Source organism: Macaca fascicularis, chromosome 5, assembly GCF_037993035.2.
Source record: "Macaca fascicularis isolate 582-1 chromosome 5, T2T-MFA8v1.1".
In the NCBI taxonomy this organism is placed as follows: domain Eukaryota; kingdom Metazoa; phylum Chordata; class Mammalia; order Primates; family Cercopithecidae; genus Macaca; species Macaca fascicularis.
In genome coordinates, this window is record NC_088379.1 from 179,565,267 (window position 1) to 179,583,679 (window position 18,413).

Below are 18,413 nucleotides of genomic sequence, written 5' to 3' on the forward strand. Positions count from 1 at the left end.
TTTTTGAAATCTGCTGTAGTACTGATCATGTACTATGCTCTTTGAAGCCAGTTTTGCCCCTCCCCAACAATAAACACATTTTCTTCACAGTTATCCATATTATTTCTCTTTTTTTCATTTGTGTTGTCAAATTCTTGGCATGCTTTTTTTTTAATTTTTAATTTTAATCTTGTGGGTACACAGCAGGTGTCTATATTTATGGTGTACATGAGATCTTTTGATATAGGCATGTGATGTGTAATAATCACATCATGTATAATGGGGTATCCACCCCTCAACTATTTCCATATTACTTCTTTAGTGATATTTCTGAGATGATCTGACCATGCTCCTTTCCTACCTGTCACAGTCCTTTTTGCTTCAGTGAAGGTCTGAGTTCCACAAGGCAGAATGCATCTGGAGCTCTGGACATCCTTTAGAGATGCTTCCAAGAAGTTCAGCATGCCATTTCTATTTACAATTTCTTGGCCAAAACTTGGCCACAGAAGCACATAAGCCTGCCAGGAAAACTGCAAAATCTTTAACATCTTGGAAGTGCCTTTAAACGGAAGGCTCTTCTTTCTGATGGCTAAAAAGAAGCCAGAATGAATGAAAGCAGAGCATCTATCTTCTATCTCAAAGAAGCAATCCCACATTAAGGGTGGCAAAACAGCAAGAGAGAAGGACTGGCAACCCTCTATTCCAGCCTTGAGCTGTTCAATTGCTTCTCTTTTCTTTTCTTTTTTTTTCTTTTCTTTTCTTTCTTTTACTCTTAAGAGGAAGAAAAATCTTTCTTAAACCAATGTTATTGCGCATTTTCTGTCACTCACAAATGAACCTAATCTGTACTAAAACAACAATAAGAGGCTGGTCTGTTCATCCCTTGCTTACTTTCTTGCCATTCAAAAGCCCTCTCTTCTACTATACAATGAATTTTAGAAACAAAGATAGATATCTGGCATTAAGGTTACTAATATATGTACTTTTTTGAGATGGAGTCTTGCTCTGTTACCCAGGCTGAAGTGCAGTGGCACGATCTTGGCTCACCGTAACGTCCACCTCCCAGTCCAAGCAATTCTTCTGCCTCAGCCTCCCTAGTAGCTGGAATTACAGGTGTGCCCCACAAAACCTGGCTAATTTTTGTATTTTTAGTAGAGATGGGGTTTCGTCATGTTGATCAGGCTGGCTGGTCTTGAAGCCCTGACCTCTAATGATCCACCCACCTCAGTCTCCCAAAGTGCTGAGATTATAGGAGTGAGCCAGTCCACCCGACCAAGGTTACTAATATTTAACTAAATAAGAAATTATAGCTTTAATGCTAAGGGTGTATTTTCTGCTAAAGAGAGATCATCAGATTTTGACTATATTAGTTTTAAAAAATTGTAGTTGGATAGAACAGATCTACACTTTACATTTTAAAAGTAACATATTAAATATAATCACTCAGTCTATAGAAAGATCACTCAGTTCTTCAAAGAGAGAACCAGGATCTAATCCTGAGTCTTATTTCTCCAAATTTCTTCTTATCTTCACATGGCACACAAGTGAATGAGGAGAGGCAATAGAATTCAAGGACAGTTAATTTAGAAAACATCTGAAATAAATGAGATATTTCTTATAAAGGCATATATCTCATCCTTTTACTACTATGTTTTAAAATTTAATTATGATTTTTCTCTAGGAATTTGAATTTTTTTCATATCAATTAAGCGTAATCTTTGATGTGAGATTGTATTTATGATAACTATACATATACCCACAGGGAATGATATGCATTCGTCCTTTTGAAATAGAGCAAAATTTTATGTTCACAGTTATCACTTAGGGGGAAATATTTAGGCTACACATAAAACCTAATTCTCCACTATAGTCTCAGGAGGCACCAGCAAAGGTCTGCAGCAGAGTCAATGACTTTGATGATTCTCACCCTATTTAAGATTTGCAGCAAGAGATATCCTAAATTTCAGAGATTTAAGGGGAAAAATATTTTAGAATCTTTTCAAGTGTTTTAAGGTCTTTACAAAGAAACAGCATAAAGCAGAAGGAAGATTTCTAATAGTTCTATCTTTATAATCCTCTGCTGCTTCTATTCTTACCAATAAATAAAACAGGAGTCAAGTTAAGGACACAGAGGTCCATTTATTTGTGCTAGACAGTAGGATATACAAAAAAAGAAAAGTCTCTTGGTACTTTAATAGACTAAATGTAAGTCACTTCTTATAAAGGAATGATTTAATAACTGGTGGAAAATATTTAGTACATATTAGATTGTTTTGTTATTAATAAGAAGGTAATTTATAAAGACAGATTTTCTCTAAGTTCCTGGGATTAGGATTTCATTACACACTTCCATCTTCATCACTTATCAGAAATGTAATCACTTGTTTATAAAATCAAGAAAACTTATATCTCTCTTTTTTTTTGGATGTTTGTCTCGTTTAACCTACTAATAATTTAGTTTCTGTCTTTAAACTTCTGATAAGTAGAACAAACTGATTTTAAATGACGGAAATTAACAAAAACATGTGTATGTTGACATCAATTGGACAAGTGAATACAGAATAGCTTATTAAAATATGTTCTTCCCTTACAATCAAGTGCAGACAATGAAATATTTTGTAACAGAAAAATTATTATTTGAATAAACATTTGCTGATATTTTATAATTCCCTTGAAGAGTCATACAGATTTTCCTCAGCAGCTAGTCCTAACACAACAATACAGCATGGATTCATTTGAAAAGAAAACTTGAGGGCCCATGTGGAAATATCTCCATGAAGTTAGCCATATTCTCCATTCCACATGGAAACTGTGGCCTGTGGCAACAATGCTTTTCCTGCCCATTCTAATTCCATCCTCTTTTCTGCCTATTCAAATTCCATCACCTGCTTAAGATTCATATAATATTTTCTCCTTCTTTTTAAAGAATTTATACTCCTTTCCATTCCAGAAAAAAAGGTTTTTCCTCAATATTTATTATTATTATTTTGGGTAGTTATTCATAATTATATTTTCAGTTATTGTCAGCAAAGAATCATCACTCAACTACCTTTTATAGAGACTCATAGGATTAACACATAAATGTATGTAAACAAAGAGATTAAAAGACAAATACAAATGTTCTGTGATACCAATGGTTCTCCATCTATCTAGAGAATTAGAAACTTATTAGAGATTTTGATCCCAGAACTTTGCTAGGTGTAAAACTAGAAATTCAAATATGATACCTTGAGAACATGCATCATTTATTTGATTAATATTTAGTGTTGTCATTTAGTTATGCTTTCTCTTTTCAGTGCAAATATCTTTTTTAAACTAGATGATTACATCACACATTGATTTAAATATATGTCTTCTATATGAAATAGCAATTTTCTACACCTATTATGGTATGAAGCATTATTTTAGTTGAAAATATTTAAGAAAAACCATCACACATGAAAGCTGACTACTGATGAAATAGTAGGGTGGGGAATTGTTTCCAAATAAGAACAAGTAAGGCATAGGTGAGTAAGAAAATGAAAATTTTTAAGATTTTTTTTCTAGACATTTTTCTGTGAAAAGGAGAGATAAGAGGCAAGTGGGGATATATTTTACCACAGACACATAAAATTGGGAATAAAGAAAAATAAGCTACACCAAATTCTTCATCGAATGTTCACCTGAATGTTAGAAGCACAGAATGACAGCATAGTAATTTTGGCTATGCCTGGAGTTATTTATCTGAAATTGTTAATTTGCTTTTGAAAAGAAGAAATAGTGCTTCATACCAGAAATTAGTAAGCCCTTTTAGCATGCTAGACACTCTTTCAAGCCCTGCATATAGAACTGGGAATGTGTTTTGGTCCCTGCCCTCAAAAACTTCACAGTTTGAGCTAGATGGAGAACTCAGACAGTGGCAACAGTCCTGGGAAATGTGGCATTGGCACACAGAGGAAGCATCCTCATTTAGACTTCAGGGAGACCAGAGGCTTCTTAGAGAATGTGAAATGAGTTAAACAGGAATTAGCCAGGCAAAGAGATGGGATTCACATTTTTCTCCCAGTCATTCAATGGAGGACATTTGGGTAGTCATTTCATTGAGACTCAAATCACTTAACTTCTTGCAGGCTTCCACCTAAAGTATTAGATGACCAATCTGACACACTCCCCCCACCACCCACAGAGAAGGCAAGCATTATTTGCTGGTAATTTCCTCACACCCTACTGCTCTAGTAATTACATCTATTTTCTTTTCATTAGTAGTATTTTACTCGTTGCCACAATTAGCTGCCAATTATATATTTTTTTAATTTTTTAGTAACATTACTGTGAGATTGTTGTACATATTTCCTAACTCCTAACCTGGAGAACATCCAGAGCTAATATCAAGACCAACTGTTGAAATCTTGCTTTGTAACTAAAGGTTAACTTTAAGAAGGAATGTAAACTTTTTACATGTATTTGACATCAAAAACAAAGTCAGCAGAGTCTAAACCTAGTCAACAGTGTGTAGAAAAACAAATGACATAGAAATGAAAATATATCCAAGATTATTTTTAAAGATATTTGAATAAAATTATGATATGACATTAGTAAGAGCAGCAGTGTCTACAGAGAAAGTCTAGTGGCTTTTTGAAGCCATATGCATTTATAGAAAAATATACTGCTAAAGTTCTCTAATGCTTTTAAGACTAACTTATTTTACAGACTGTTTTACTTGTTTATTATAAAAAGCTGTAAAGTCATAGTAAAATTCAAAATAAATGAATACTTTTTTATGGTTTTATTTCTATGCCATGACCCAAAATTATAAGTTATATGGCCCTAGTCAAAGAAGCATCATAAAAGCATAGCAACCATTATAACAAGGGGTGGTATCATCCCAAGGTGGGTGGGCAGAAGATTTTTTCTTGGGGGGATAAAAAGTCTTATTATTTTTATTTTTAAATAAATATATAGAGAGAGTACATAAGAAAATACACGATATATCTATGGTATTACAATTTCATGGAAGTCAGTTACAAAACATGTCTATGAAAGGTGCCTTAAGAGGCAATAATGAAAAAAGTTGAGAAGTATACATTACATCACACAATACAAATGCTTTACACAATACAAATTCAGTTTTCCAGGGGTGAAAGAATCAAACCCTTCTCTTTTCCACTAGATGCTGCCAATTGTATCTGTTTTACAACCTCTTCTTGTTTTCAAAGAAGACTGTTTGATCCTATAAACTTTATGAGATCTTAAACACAATACTTCCTTTTTACTCCACATGATAACACAGACAACTAAATAGAATTCAAATCTAAAATCCTAGAAAGATGTGACAGACAGGAGATGTTATCTCAGTGCTTATGTATTATTTGTTGAGCATGCATGGCATTGAAATCAACATTATGGAGGTAAAACAAAGGCCAGAAATGATTCTATCTCCATGGGAGTTAAAATTTAGATACAGAGAGAAAACTTGCATGAAAATCTAAAACACAAATTGGAAACGGATATCACAGGTTCTCCTCTCCACAGTGATATAGTGTTAAAAGTTGGGGTTTTGTTTCCCCAGTACTTAACACACTGCTTTGCATGTAGCCATTGCTCCCTACATTATTATAGAAGTTACAGAGATATTCAGGTAGAATGCCATGGGCTCTCTGAAACTAGAGAATCCAAACTTCATGCATGGAGTGCCTGCATGGAAAACATTATCATTTAAAACCATGGCTCAAATATATGCACAATTTTTATGAACAGGAAGGTCATCGTACATGGATAAAAACCCCAAAGAACACAGAAACAAATATTTGTGGAGGTACATATAGGAAAAAGTAGTTGACTTTGTCTAGGAGAAAACAGAAGACATTTTAGTTTTTGCTAATTAAAAACAATAAATATTTTCCTTCTGAGTAAACAAGTCCTTATCACAGGGAATTTTAAAGTTTAAGGGATGACCACCTGTTGAAGGTGTTGTTCAGAGATTCTAAAATTTAGTTAGGATATTGGATGGACCAGTTACCTCCATTGTAAGCCCAATCATTCTGTGTTGGCAAGGGTTGTATAATATTATCAGAAATATATCAGGGTTTGTCCACAATTCCTAATTGGTTATGGCAAATGTTTGTATGCACTCATGGAGAATTCTTCATTGCTTACATCGGAAATCCTTCCAATCAGTAAGCTTTTTCCAGAGACCTTTAAATTTTATGCTATTCCTAATTGTACCACTGAGGTGATTGCCTCTGTGCATCGTGTTGCCTACAAGGTACTCATAATACTTCCTCCTAAAAGCATCTCTAGTAAGGAAAACATTTCAGAAATACACTATGATTGAGCTGTATTGTTTTATGACTGTTTTCCCTTCTGATAACATCTCAGGATTTAAAACTCCATTTATTGAAAATGTGTGTTGTTGCCATGCAGTTGTTAGAATAGCTTCATTGACTGTCACTGAACAGCTCATTCCATTTATACACTGTGTCTGTTGCTAAACAGTTAGTTCTGTCTTGGAATTTCTGCCTTCACTCTAGAACCAGTTCTCTGGAGGAGTCAATTGTCTCTCTTGGCCATTTCCCCAAGCAAAATAAAGCCACAGGATATACCATCCACTTAATAAAAAAACAAAAACCTAAAACTCAAAAAATAAAAACATTGTATTTCCACATATACATGTGCATACATATGAATTTGAGGCGGGTGGATCACGAGGTCAGGAGATAGAGACCATCCTGGCTAACACAGTGAAATCCTGTCACTACCAGAGATACAAAAAATTTAGCTGGACATGGTGGTACATTCCTGTAGTCCCAGCTACTCAGGAGGCTGAGGCAGGAGAATCGCTTGAACTTGGGACGCAGAAGTTGCAGTGAGCGGAGATTGCACCACTGCACTCCAGCCTGGGCAACAGAGGGAGACTCTGTCTCAAACAACAAAAAACACCCTGTAAGTACTGTTAATGCAAGTATATAAATAATCCTATAGAAAAGGGTAGGAGACAAGTTTGGTGGGAAAATTAAGGAGACTTTACTAGATATGTTTCAGGATATAAGGAAAAGTAGATGATGTACCTTTTCCAAAATAATTCCCTGAAAATGTCCTGAGAAAACTTGGGTAAAGTATGTTATCTGTAAATATGGACTAGTTTATTAGATTAGCTAAAATTAGAGAAATGCTAATAATAAGGTTCTCTTGATAAGTGATAGAAATATATTAATATATGCTATTAATAAGAACTGGTCCTTGAGATAAATAGCATAAAACTATGATAAATCTGCAACTTCATCATTTGGTTCTGATAAGTCTCATCAATACAGCTGAGCTCAAGGATCTTTGAGTACTTCTCCATGTCCTGCTCCAAGTGTTCTATCCTCATCATTGACAAATGTATTTTCCATTTTTTCTTTTCACCACAGTATACTCACCTTTATAACCTTTTGTAAATCCATGCTTTGGCGATTAAATCTATGCAAATATCTGAATTCCCAGCTGATGGCAGGAAACCTAGCTTTTCTGCAAGCATCTTAACCTCAAAATACCCCAAACCAAATTCAATGTCTTCTTTTCTTCCAACTATGCAAATCCTCTACTATATTTCACTATTTCTTTTAAGAAACTACATTTTGGAGAAATATTCTCACATAGTTTCCAAATTCTAAAACAATCAGAATAAACTTTTATTCTAGTAGTTGTGTCATTGTTTCTTTACATAGCTCTTATATAGTTACTATCACCAATCCTATGACTAATTGTAATTTTGAAGTAAACACTACCTCTTAAAGAAAAGAACTGACAGGGAAATTTTGAGTCAAGTTATAAAACTATTCCTGTAATGATGACTTCTCAGTTACAATTAAATTACTTGCTTCTAAATTTTAGCCATATTCCATTGTGAAGCAATGCTGTGACTCCTCCATATTTTTGTAGTTTTATTCATGTAGCTAGCTCAATAGTTTTGCTTGTAGAATACAGTTTTGAATCATTGACTGTAATTTCAACTAAATTTGACAGCCACCATTTCCCAATCACATACTATGTATCTGTATCATTCCTTTTGCATAGAATATTCCCTTTATATATCATTTTGTCCCTTGAACAAATATCTTACAAGGCCCACCACAAATACCAAGGCTTCTTGATGGTTTCGCTTCCTTATATTCCCTAAAATATTGCTATCTGTAATTGTTTCTTTTGTTGTTTGACCCTTTTCAGTTTATTCTAGACTCCAAGTTGCTAAATGGAAAAGGTAATATTTGTTCAATCATCCATAGCTAAATTGTGCTTAGCACAAAAATTTGTGCACAGAATTTCGTGAATAAATCTTGTTGAATTGCTTAATCTTATATAGTAAACACATATTGCTGATTGGCTTGCCTCAGTACACAGTTGTGTGTTTAAGGGAAGAAAAACTATATAGAAGAGGAAATATTTTTCAAGATGTTCTTTCAATTGGCAGCGCAAATTGCTCGAGGCATGGACTGGACTATGATTCTTCCATACATGGGACAATTTATTGTTATTTTCAGAGAAAAAGGGAAGAATCACATTATATATATCAAAGATTCTTTAAAAACTATATAGAATCTTGCTACACCTGCATGTAGTAAATCATAACAATAGTAAAAGTTTATTCCTAGAAAGACAGCTTTCTTCAATATCTTACATAGACAAATAGAGACAACATTAAAAATTATTCCTCTCATCCTCCAAAAACATACCAACAGCAAAACCAGTAAGTTCCATGCTAAAATAGTTTACTAAGGCTTTGAAGTAAACCAAGAAAATATTATATTTTTTATTGTTATGATATCTGAAATTCACACATTCAGGTTTTGATACAATGTGCCCTAATTTATTCAAATAGAAATCCTGCGTTGATATCAACATGTAAAGATGAAAATTTAAATGATATGGCAAGAAAGTAATCAACTTAAATGAAATATTTTTGGCTGTTTCCCTGCTTTTGGAAGTTGTTCTGCAAGCTCTTCATAATGATCACTTATCTGCATTTCAAAGAAAGCTGAACACTGATGTTTTGTTCTTTATTTTATTAATATGATAACTAAAATCCAAAAGTCATAGAAGAATTATTTCATAAAATAGCAATATCCAAACCAAGTATGAAAGTTTTAAAAACTTTTTTGTAAATATTTTGTAAATATTTTTCTGCTGCTTTTGCCTTAATAATGTTTATTTACTAAAGTATGGATGATATTTTAGTGCTTTTAAAAACATAAAAGCACTAAAGTATCATCTGTAGGTTTATAAAAATATGCTAGAAATACTAAAAATTTGTATATTATGATAACATTGCACTGATCAAATTGTGTACTAGTAGGCAACAGAAACTCTCATACATTACTGATATAAGTGTAAAAACATACAACTACTTTGGAATAATGGCAGTATCTACTAAAGTTAAACACACCCATGCCTATGTTATGCTTAGCAATTCCCCTTCCAGAGAAAGTCTTGGACCTTAACTTCATGATCCCAAAATGCATACATGTATTCACCACAAAAGATGTTCAAAGATATTCACAGCAGTACTAACAAACCCTAAGAAATACCCAAATACTCATCAACAGGACAATAGGTAAGTTAATTATGATGTATTCATATAATGGCATATGATACAGCAATGAGAATGAATAAGCTATTGTTACATGCAACAATATGGATAAATCACATAAACATAACACTTATAAAAATAAAGCAGACTCAGAGTAATTATATAAAATTCTAAAATGGAAAAAAAACATATTTATTATATAAGTCAGGAGAGTGATTACCTTTGACCAAGGTAGTGCCTTGGAAAGGATTATGGTGGAGGAAGAGGGTGGGGTGGGTGCTTCTGTGACAGTCACACTTCTACTTGTTGAACTGTAGTCTCCTCACTTAGGTGTGTTCCCTTTGCAAAACTTTTTCTAGAGGGAAATGTATTATTTGTGCATTTTTCTCTGTGTATATTGTATCTCAAAAATATGTTTTTAAAAAATCTTCAAAGCCTATGAAATAAAAAGTCTGTACCAGTAAATTATCTACTTATAAATATCTGTGGTTTCTGATTGTTGTTGCCTCCAAATTGCCCTGGTAAGCTGTTTTCAAACTTAAAAATATGTTAGGAATTAATGCCATTACTTTCTTTTGTCTTTATCTTTTTTCTTGTTTCCTCTGTGCTCAACACATCAGGGTTGGAATTAGAGAATAAAGAATCATTTCCATGAAGACATTTATTTTACAAAATATTTCCAGTAGAGGGAGCTTTCTTTTTTTTCCACAGGAAATTCTGTTTTGGCTGTCATCACTAAAAGTGAAAATGCTTAATATTTTACATATAATTAAAGTTCTTCAGAGAGTGATAACTTACTCTCATCTAAGACTAGTCATGGATAGATAAAAATTTATTTGTTTTATGAAAGTAGAAAGAAAAACTTGATGAAGAATATAAGTTAAGAAGTAAAACTTTTGTATGTTATATGTCTTTTCAAAGAATTACATTTTTGCGCTACTCATAAAATGTATTTCTAACTACAATTACTTAAGATTAATGAAGATAAATTCTTATAATCACAGTCATCCATTTGAAATACTTTTCATAGCTTTTAACACAGTTGGACAAAAATCAGGGAATCTAGTGATGCAAATTATTTATCTCAGAACATGTTTTAACAAATATCATAGTGAATTGCCATTATACAAATTTAACCTCATTGACCAAAACATTTTGGTTTCTGATTTTAGCTTCCTAAATCTAAGTATCTATCAACTAAGCTAATCTGATTTCTTTGAAAAAATGCATTTTACCATCTAAGCCATGAAGAAATATATTACAGGGAAATTATCAGTTTATATTTTAACATGAATTTCATACTCCTTTACATAAAAATTTCATAAATATAAAAGCTCCATATATTTTGCTTTATTACAAATAAAATTTCTGACAATAATAAAGTTACAAAAATTTACTAGATCATATAAAAATGATTTTCATTGAAAATATTTTGGTTAAAAATAGTTGAATTTCTTATTTTGGGAAAAAAATCAATAATTTCAGAAATAATAACCATCAAAATCAGTTTCTATTCTATATAAGCAAATCAAAATAATTTAAGTTTCTATAAGGTAGTTTGAGATACACTATTGGTTTTTTTAAGGTAGCCCAAAGATGAAAAATTGACATAACAATAAAGAATATTTACATACTCCTAATAGAAATCAGTATACATATAACTTGGTTACTCTAGTTATTTGACTTCAATCCTCCTTTGAAAACCTTGCAAGCCATAAAAATGGAAATCCTATGGTAATTAATTGTAATAGTAAAATAAAATTTATATTGGTGGGTTAAAATTCTATGTGAGCAGTACCTTACCTTTACACATTCATTAAGAATGGGGTAAAATTATCTGATCCTTTGCCTAGTTCTCTTATACTCTTTAAATTATTTTTTAAGCCTGCCAAATATGACAGGATCATGATAAGAAAATGACATGTTATAGAACAATTTCATAGTTTAATGGCTTTGTTATAATATTACTTTCATCAAGAAGATTATTCCTGACATAGAACATATCTAATAATCTATTTATGATTTTGCTTTCATGTATTACCTGAACTAGGTCATTAGAAAATAGTACTTGCAAGGCCCTTATTTTGATTCATTTAACTTAACCTTTGAATATACCAACAATGTTTGGAGTTTCTCTCATCAGTAAACGACTGTCTTCTATATTTCTGCATTTAAAAAAGTAATGTCTCATTTCTAAATAGTAAATGTTTTGTAACTTTCAAAAAGAGAGTAACACCCAAATTATATAATTCACTTAGAAAAGGGGAACTTTAAAAGCAATTTGAGAAGGAAAACGTAGGCTTTTGAAATAATTTGTATTTTTTTTTTTTTTTTTTTTGCTCAGCTGCAAATAACTCAAGATGCCGGTTGCTAAAATGCACGAATTAATGAAAAAACAAATGAGTAGGTCTCAGTAGATAGACAGCTAGATAATTTAGATAGACAGCAATGCTATTAAATTGATTGTTTCAACAAGTCAATATAGAACTGCAAATTTCCCGGTTTCATCAATAACAAGTGGTTGTAACGTAATACACAGGCTTAATGAGTTCTCCAACTGTTAAATCCAAGCGGACTCACCTGAGTAACAGTGCTGCTTCCCAGAAGTAAAATCCCGAAACTAATGTCCGAAAGTGTCTCACGTGGGCCATGATACGGAGAGATATTCACGATCCTGAAAATAGTCTTATCCAAGGCATGGGGAACCAGAAAGACAGAATGAAAATGTGCAATCTAACCCCGCATGGTGTTGGTGTAGACTGATGCTTGGGAAGCTTCAGCACCTTAGACAGCTCCCTGCAGTATGCGGACCCCTTCTCAGCATTGAGCAGAAGGGGAGAGTCACAGGATTATAAATGTGCAGGTGATTTTTAGAGTGAAATTACAAAAATGAGTGAGATGAAATGTCTGAAGTGCCTAGGTGCTGGGCAACAATTCTCTAAAGCTCCACCAGCAAAGGAAGAATGTTCGTCCTTCCCTGACTGAGACCCAGGATTGGAGGAAGAAGAGCAGCAACAGCGGGAAAGAGGATGCCTCTCCACCTGCTCCAAGCGCCGCCCGCTGGAATCCCGCTCTCTACCTTGGGCTAAAACCCGAGACCTGGAGCGCGGCAAAGGGAAGGGGGTGGGGTGGGGCCCGACGACCCGTCCTGCTGGCCAATCACGACCGCACAGCGGGACGGAGTGACAGGCCACTTACGACGGTAGGCGGGGCTTAGCATTTCACCCTTTAACAAAACCCAAACAAACCAAAAGGCGACTGGAGCGAGGTGGGCGGTAAAAGCCACAGGGAAAAGTCAGCGATTTTGTGATTTAGGTAGTATAACCCCGCGGGAGGGACCCTCTAGTGTTCTCTTCCGGGAAGACACACTTTAGGTCTTTTCGGATGTGACACTGTCTCTTAGACTCTGCACCGAAATGCAAGAGTCAACAGTAAACCCAGACCCTGGCGGAGGGCTGGGGAAGAGAAGACAATGTGGTGCATGAACGCCCGTGGAACGGAAGAACCAGCTGCTTCCAGAATCCTCTCAAGCCTGGCCAGCTTCTGGCCAGGAAGCATTGTTGACTGGATTTAAGTTGGGTTTCCTTCAGTAATAGTAAGGGTTCTAAAAAGATGAAAGTGTGAAGTCTAAAGAGATGGCTACTAGAGACGCAATCCTCCCCACTTGTTTTTGTTTTGTTTTGTTTTGTCTTTTCCGTTTTACATCTTCATAGTAAGTTCAAGTGAGAAGAACAGCTAGGTCACATGGTACCATAAGGTCCATCTTTTCACCATCATGTTAGCCTTTCTGTCCTTCTTTTTCTCTATTTTCCCCCCTCCTTCTCTGTCCCTGTTTTCCTCCCTTCCCACATTTATTTACTTTGGGTTTTGGATGGAAGACTGGAAAAGAAAAGTGTGTGTGTGTGTGTGTGTGTGTGTGTGTGTGTGTGTGTCTGTGTCTGTGTTGTGTTGTTTATGTATTTCAAAGTAATCGAATTTTTTAAAAATTAAAACTTATTTGATCTTTATAGTGGCTTTTATTTACTATCAGCCATGATCAAAATGTTCGCTCCTTGAATCTTAGATTTTCCCCAAAACTTCCTCAGATATTTATTCTGAAATCCTTACTTTCATCTCTTAACTTAGTCTATTGACATGTCAAAAATGATTCCTTATTTCGACACATTAGTTATTCCTGAAATTCTCTGTTTAACGGGAAAGCATAAGTCACCACCTTCCAACCCTCTCATATGAAAAATTTCTCTCTCTACGCTTTAGTAAAAAAGTTTTATTTACATTCAGTGACAATAAAGAGTTTCCCAGATTTATTTCTAGATGTTCTTATTATACTTGTCTCTTTTCACATAGTGGTTTTCTGATTTAAATGATAAATTGCCACAAGTTTCATAAGGAACACCATTGATTCTGCCCAGGAATATTTGCACCTGGAGAAGATTCACACCGTTTTTATTAACTTAATTATTCATGATGAATCTTTTGAAATCTCACTAAGCACAAAAGCTTTTTAGTTGGTCATTCTTTGAATAGCAGTAATAATTGTTTAAAATCGTACACCGTAAAAAACTTCAAAACTTTATTTGAAGAATACGTGGATTCCTTGCTCTGCTTAACCACTGATTGGGTACTTTTAGAAAAGTTATGTTTTTTAAAAAATATTTTTTTAATATATATTTTTAAAGTATATTTATTGAGAAAATTAGATTAAATGACCTTGCAGATTTATTCTCTGGCTTGAAGGAGACAACTAATGTATGTTTAAGTCAGTACATTAATAGATAATATTAAAACTCTTTATAGTAATCTGGAAAATTAAATTACACAATAGCTTAAAAGACAGGATAATTTTAACTATTTCATCTTGCAGTTAACATAAAATGTAGGAATATACTTTATAAAATTAGTATGACATAAAATTAGTATGGATCTAATTCTTTTTTTTTATATATAAAGGTCATGTGAGAGAATGGCTGGAATCCTCATAATACTCATTTTTCCTAACACCATAATTATTTTCTTCAAATTACTTATCACTCTTTGTTATCATCCTCCTCATTTATTTGTTTGACTTTTTCACTAGAGTGAGGACAATGGCCTCTATTTAGCACAGCACTTAGCATATAGTAGATACTAAATATTTGTTGGATGCATTAATTATCATATTGGAAACACAATATGCATTTTTTCTATTAATAAATGAATGAACTTGTTACAGTGCATTGGGAAGTAGAGTAATTACATATATTAAAAATTGAGTTGATTGTGGTGCTCTGTTTCAGATAACATTTGATGTTTAATTTCCTAGTGTATTTTTGTTGATGAACATTTATATTATTTGTTTTAATTTATATAAGGTCAAATGGAATATTATGCATCTACATATTTTTGGTAGCTATCTTGTAAATCTTATTCTTTTCAGAATAATAGTCCTGATTGAATGGGTAGGCGACTGAATGTGTTTCTGGGGGCAGAGGGAACCTTCTGTAGCTGAAGAGTAGCTGATCAGCCCATTCATATACAACTAAGCTGGATTCTGACATGGTCAAATCTCAGCTTTACCCTTTGTGGCCTTTATTATTGCTTTCTTGCACTAACAAATTCTACTTCACATTATATAGGACATGGGACTTCGGAGCTTAATGGGATATCAATCTTCATCATGCTTAATTCTTACTTTTCAAGAGAAAGCAATTGTAGACCTTTGTGGTTAAGTGATGGTTACAAGCCCTCGTATCCAGTAAGCTGAAGATATCAAACTTGAACTTGGGACTTTAGGTTCATTGTCTAGTTTTTCTTTTTTCATTACCATGGAGCTATTTTTAAGGCACATTTATTCTATTTTTTCAAAATATATGTACATTGCCTAAGCTACAGAAAGATCAACTTCAGTATAATGATAAAGATGCCTCTTTTATTTAGCTTTTTTTTTTTCATTTTCTCAGTTGTTTCTACCAATGCTAAACCTATAATATTTTCCACACATTGTTGAGATGCTTTGCTATTTAATGAAAGCCCCATATACTCTTTAAGTCAATGTAGTATAGAATTAGTGCTAGTTTACTGAGAGTTGATTGGATTCAGTAGCATTCAATCATTCTAACCATCTCATCAAAAATTGATATACAGCACAAAATGCCAGTTTAAACACTTACCAAAAGTAATGTTACTTTTGAAATAATTAGAATATTGGCATATTTGAATTAACACTCCCTAAGTTTGAAAGAAAGTTTTAATTTTGTGATCAATCAGAAAGTTGCTTATTTAATATACATCTAGTAGAGAATAATTGGCCTTATGGCAGGCTTATATATTGTCACTGAATATATGAGCCTAGTGAACTTACCTTTGGCATAGATATTGACCTACTGAGAACACTGGAATAATCATGAAAAGTTATTAGTTGATTAGGTGACACTCTGTTTTGAATAGTGGGAGAAATATCCAATAATTTATTTCCATTTGCTTGTCTAGGCTACACAATTTTGTACATGAATCTCAGCAACAGCTTCCTAATTGTTTCTCCTGCTAATCTAATTAAAGCTCCACTATAAATATTAAGTTTTTTTTAAGTAAATCAAATGATGCTACTTCTATTCCCAAAGCCCTTTATTTCCAATGCAACAAATTGAAATTCATGATCCCTTTTATAGCTCACGAGACTCTGAATAATATCCCATTGGTAATCTCCTGAGCCTCATTTTTTAAAATGTGAAATTGCATTTATTTTTTGTACATTTTGTAGACAGTTTTAACTTTTCAGAATATTTAAATGAGTAATTTATTGCTTATTTAGTTTTAAAAATATTTATTAAGAGATGATTGATGTTCAAAAAACTATGGATATTTAATGTACACATCTTAATGTGTTCCGAGATAGAGATACACCTTTGAAACCATCAACACAATTAATGCTATAATCCCATCCATGACCTCCCAAAGTTTTCTCCCACTCTTTCGATTGTTTTGTTTTTCCTTTTTGTGGTAAGAGCATTTAACTAAGATTTATCTTCTCAACAATTTTTAAAGTATACAATACAGTATTGATAATCATAGGACCTTTGCTGTAGAGGAGATATTCAAAATTTTTTTTTGTCTTGTGTAATTGAAACTTTAGAACTTTTGTCCAATCCTTCCCCAGTTTCCTCCTCCCCTATCCTCTGATAACCAACCCTTTGCTCTGCTTCTGTGAGTTTGACTGTTTTAGGCTCCACATATACATGAGATCATATAGTACTTATCCTTCTGTTGACTGGCTTATTTCTCTTAACATAAGGTCCTTCAGGTCCATTCATGATGCCACAAATGTTCAGGTTTTCTTATTTTTTTAAGGCTAAATAACATTCCTGTGTGTGTATATATTACCATGAATCATGGTGTCACAATTGATTTCTTTATCCATTCATCCATCAATGGACACACATGTTGTTTCCATATCTTGACTACTGTGAATAATGTTGCAGTGAACATGGAAGTGCAGATATCTCTTCAACAAACTAATTTCAATTCCTTTAGAAATGCACCCAAATGTAGAATTTCTGGATCAAATGGTAATTTTAGTTTTAATGTTTGAGTAACCTTCATCTTGTTTTCCATAGTGGCTCTACCAATTTGCATTCCCATCAACAGTATAAAGTGTTCTCTTTTCTCTACATCTTAGCTAACACATGCCCTGTGTTTTTTGATAATAGCCAACTTAACAAATATGAGCTGATATCTCTTGTGGTTTTAATTTGTATTTTCCTGATGACTGGTAAAAGCCATTTTTCATTTACCTATTGGCTATTTCATGTCTTCTTTTGAGAACTGTCTGTTTGGTTCCCTTGTCCATTTTTTGTTTGGGTTGTTTTATTGCTATTGAGTTGTTTGAGTTTATTATAAGTTTTAGATATTAACCCCTTTTCAGATACGTGGTCTGCAAATATTTACTCTTATTCTATAATTTACCTTTTCATTTTGTTAACTGTTTCCTTTGCTGTGCAGAAGCTTTTTCATTAGATGTAATCCCACTTGTTTATCCTTGCTTTTGTTTTCTGTGCTTTAGTGTCACATCCAAGAAATCATTGCTCAGTCTAATCTGTAGAAGCTTTTCCCCAAAGTTTTCTTCTAGGAGTTTTATTGTTTTATGTTTTACACTTAAGTCCATATTGAGTTGATTTTTGCATATAGTGAGAGATCAAGTCTAATTTCATTTTTTTTTTGCATTGAATATTTGATTTTTCCAAAACCATTCATTGAAGAGACTACTTTCCCTCATTGTGTATTCTTGGCACCCTTGTCTTTTCAGTTGGTCTGTATGTGTGTTTTTATGCCAGTGCCTTGTTTCAGTAATTGTAGTTTTGTAATACATATTCAAATCAGGGAGTGTGATACTGTCAGCTTTGTTCTTCTTGCTCAAAATTGCTTAGGCTTTTTTTTTTTTTTTTTTTTTTTTTTACTTTACTGGTTTCCCTTTTCCCCACTATGTATCAGTCATATAAGCTGTTTCTTTTCTCAGAATTTGTCTACTTTAAACACCTGTCTTCTTGGGCCTTTCTATCTTTGGTCACCTTTCAGCCTTTAACTCACAGGACGGCTATCAGTTTCTTTCTTGAGCACAATATATAACAAAATTTCTCCTTTACCTTTAATTCAGGATGTTTTTTTCTTCATAGATGAAATATAATTTGGTGTTTGCCCTTGTCTGAATACTCCATGAAGATGAGGAAAATATATATTTGTGTCTAACAGTGTCTGGCATGTGGTATGTGGTCGGTAAATGTGTGTCAAATCAATGATTGAGTGCATAAATATTCTTTGTTCTTTGGTTATCCCTTTTTTAAATTCCATGCTTACTAACCTTTTTAACCCATTCTCTCTTCATCAAATTATTTAAGATCTCTAGATTGTAGTG

General features: G+C 33.3%; 1 protein-coding gene across 2 annotated transcripts in view; it reads right to left on the minus strand.

Moving 5' to 3' along the window:
- GLRA3 (glycine receptor alpha 3) overlaps window positions 1-12,613 on the minus strand; it is a 173,550-nt gene extending 160,937 nt beyond the window's left edge. For both annotated transcript variants that reach the window (XM_005556328.5, XM_015451040.4), the window contains exon 1: window positions 12,107-12,613. In XM_005556328.5, the coding sequence (XP_005556385.2) occupies window positions 12,107-12,177 (71 nt within the window). In that variant the 5' untranslated portion in view covers window positions 12,178-12,613. The remainder of the gene's footprint in view (window positions 1-12,106) is intronic.
- Between the last annotated feature and the right edge of the window lie 5,800 nt (window positions 12,614-18,413).